Raw genomic sequence first — 1,453 nt, 5'->3', positions numbered from 1 at the left:
CGGCTGGCTTTCCCGGTGTCTCTGTGCACCGGCTCTGCCTGTGCCTGCCGAGCCCACACGGTGCTCCCTGCCCACACGGTGCTCCCTGCCCACACGGCGCTCCCTGGGGCACAGGGCTCCCTGGGGGCGGCTTCCTCTGGGCAGAGCTGCCAGAGCCTCGCGGAGTCTCCCATCATGTGCACGACTCTCCCTACAGGACCCGTTCCTCCAACTGGAATTCTTGGGTCACAAAACAAGGGGAGTCACCTGGCTGATGAGCACCCCGTTTCTGTCATTCCAGAACCTGCCTAGGCCGGCGTCCCCGCCGTTTGAGCTGCCCGCGTTGTACAGGACCGAGGACTACTTTCCTGCGGCCGCCGGGGAGGCGGCGCCCCAGGCCCCCCAGGCCCCCCGCTGCCGTGGCCACCTGTGAGCTGGCGGGAGTGGCCCTCTGCGTGCGGGGCAGCCCCGGTTTCTTCTATTTTTGTTGTCATCGATTTGTTTGCTGAATCCCCCTCCTCCCCCCGCTTCGCGTGAGACCGAGGGGTCTGGAGAAGCAGCTGGACCCTGCGTGGCGATGCCTCCGGGAGGAGCTGCTAAATTAGGCTTTGTCCGCCGGTGGTTGGTGGTCAGGTGTGCCCGAGGGACAGCGGGACTTGCTCTCTAGAGGGTTTTGCACGGGAATATGGGAGATTCACTGGGTGCACAGGGCTGTGGCTCCTGTCCCTCACTGTTGGCTGGCTTGTTGTGAGCCCAGTGCCCCCTGGCACGTGAATTATGTCAATAAAGGTGTCAAGAGGTCACGTGTGGTCTGGGCGTGGGAACGGGGTTGGACGGGTGACGGTTCCTGTAAGGCTGCTCCTGCCACCTGGGCGAGCCCGCCCCAAATCTCCGATGTGGCCCACTCGGCCCTCAGACCCCAGCAGCCCGCGGAGGTGCAGAGGTGTTGGGACTTCGTCTGCAAAGGTGTGTTTGCTCCCATTTCTTCTCATGCAGGTGAGTTTCCTGCAGTTACCCTGAAAGTCCACACTTTAGTCATGTTTCTCATTTTTCTAGAATTTCTCAGAGAGCCAAGGGAACACACACACACACACACACACACACACACGCAGACCTGCACTGGAATTTCAAGGAAATTTAACTTAATCAGGTAAGATAGCAGAAAAGGAAAAAGTTGAGACTTGCTAATTTTAGGGTAATTTTTGGAATTAAATGATAAAGGTGGACCCCTTGTTTCAAGAAGAGCTGATGTTTTTCTGTGGAGGCAGTTTTTGTAAACTTCTGTGATTTTTTTATTAAAAATGTTTGTAAGTTATGTTAAACTATGGAAGTCTAGCAGACATAGAGGAAGGTGCACCTTCGCACGTGCTTCACTGGGGTTTCACATCTGTTCCCCTCCCCCAGGTGGAGAAACAAGCAAGCTTGGTCCATGTCCCGGCCCCCCCCTCCCCCCCTCCCCGCTCCTCTTCTCCCC

The 1,453-nt window shown here is 57.3% G+C and overlaps 1 protein-coding gene across 1 annotated transcript in view; it reads left to right on the top strand.

Annotated features, from left to right (window-relative positions):
* The window catches only part of BCAS4 (breast carcinoma amplified sequence 4), a 41,143-nt gene extending 40,363 nt beyond the window's left edge, over positions 1-780 (top strand). Inside the window, exon 5 of the mRNA XM_015560710.1 lies at positions 281-780. Within this exon, the coding sequence (XP_015416196.1) occupies positions 281-412 (132 nt within the window). The 3' untranslated portion in view covers positions 413-780. The remainder of the gene's footprint in view (positions 1-280) is intronic.
* Positions 781-1,453: the final 673 nt, after the last annotated feature.

This window comes from Myotis davidii, unplaced genomic scaffold (genome assembly GCF_000327345.1).
Source record: "Myotis davidii unplaced genomic scaffold, ASM32734v1 scaffold935, whole genome shotgun sequence".
NCBI lineage: Eukaryota > Metazoa > Chordata > Mammalia > Chiroptera > Vespertilionidae > Myotis > Myotis davidii.
This window is presented reverse-complemented; position numbering and strand designations above follow the sequence as displayed.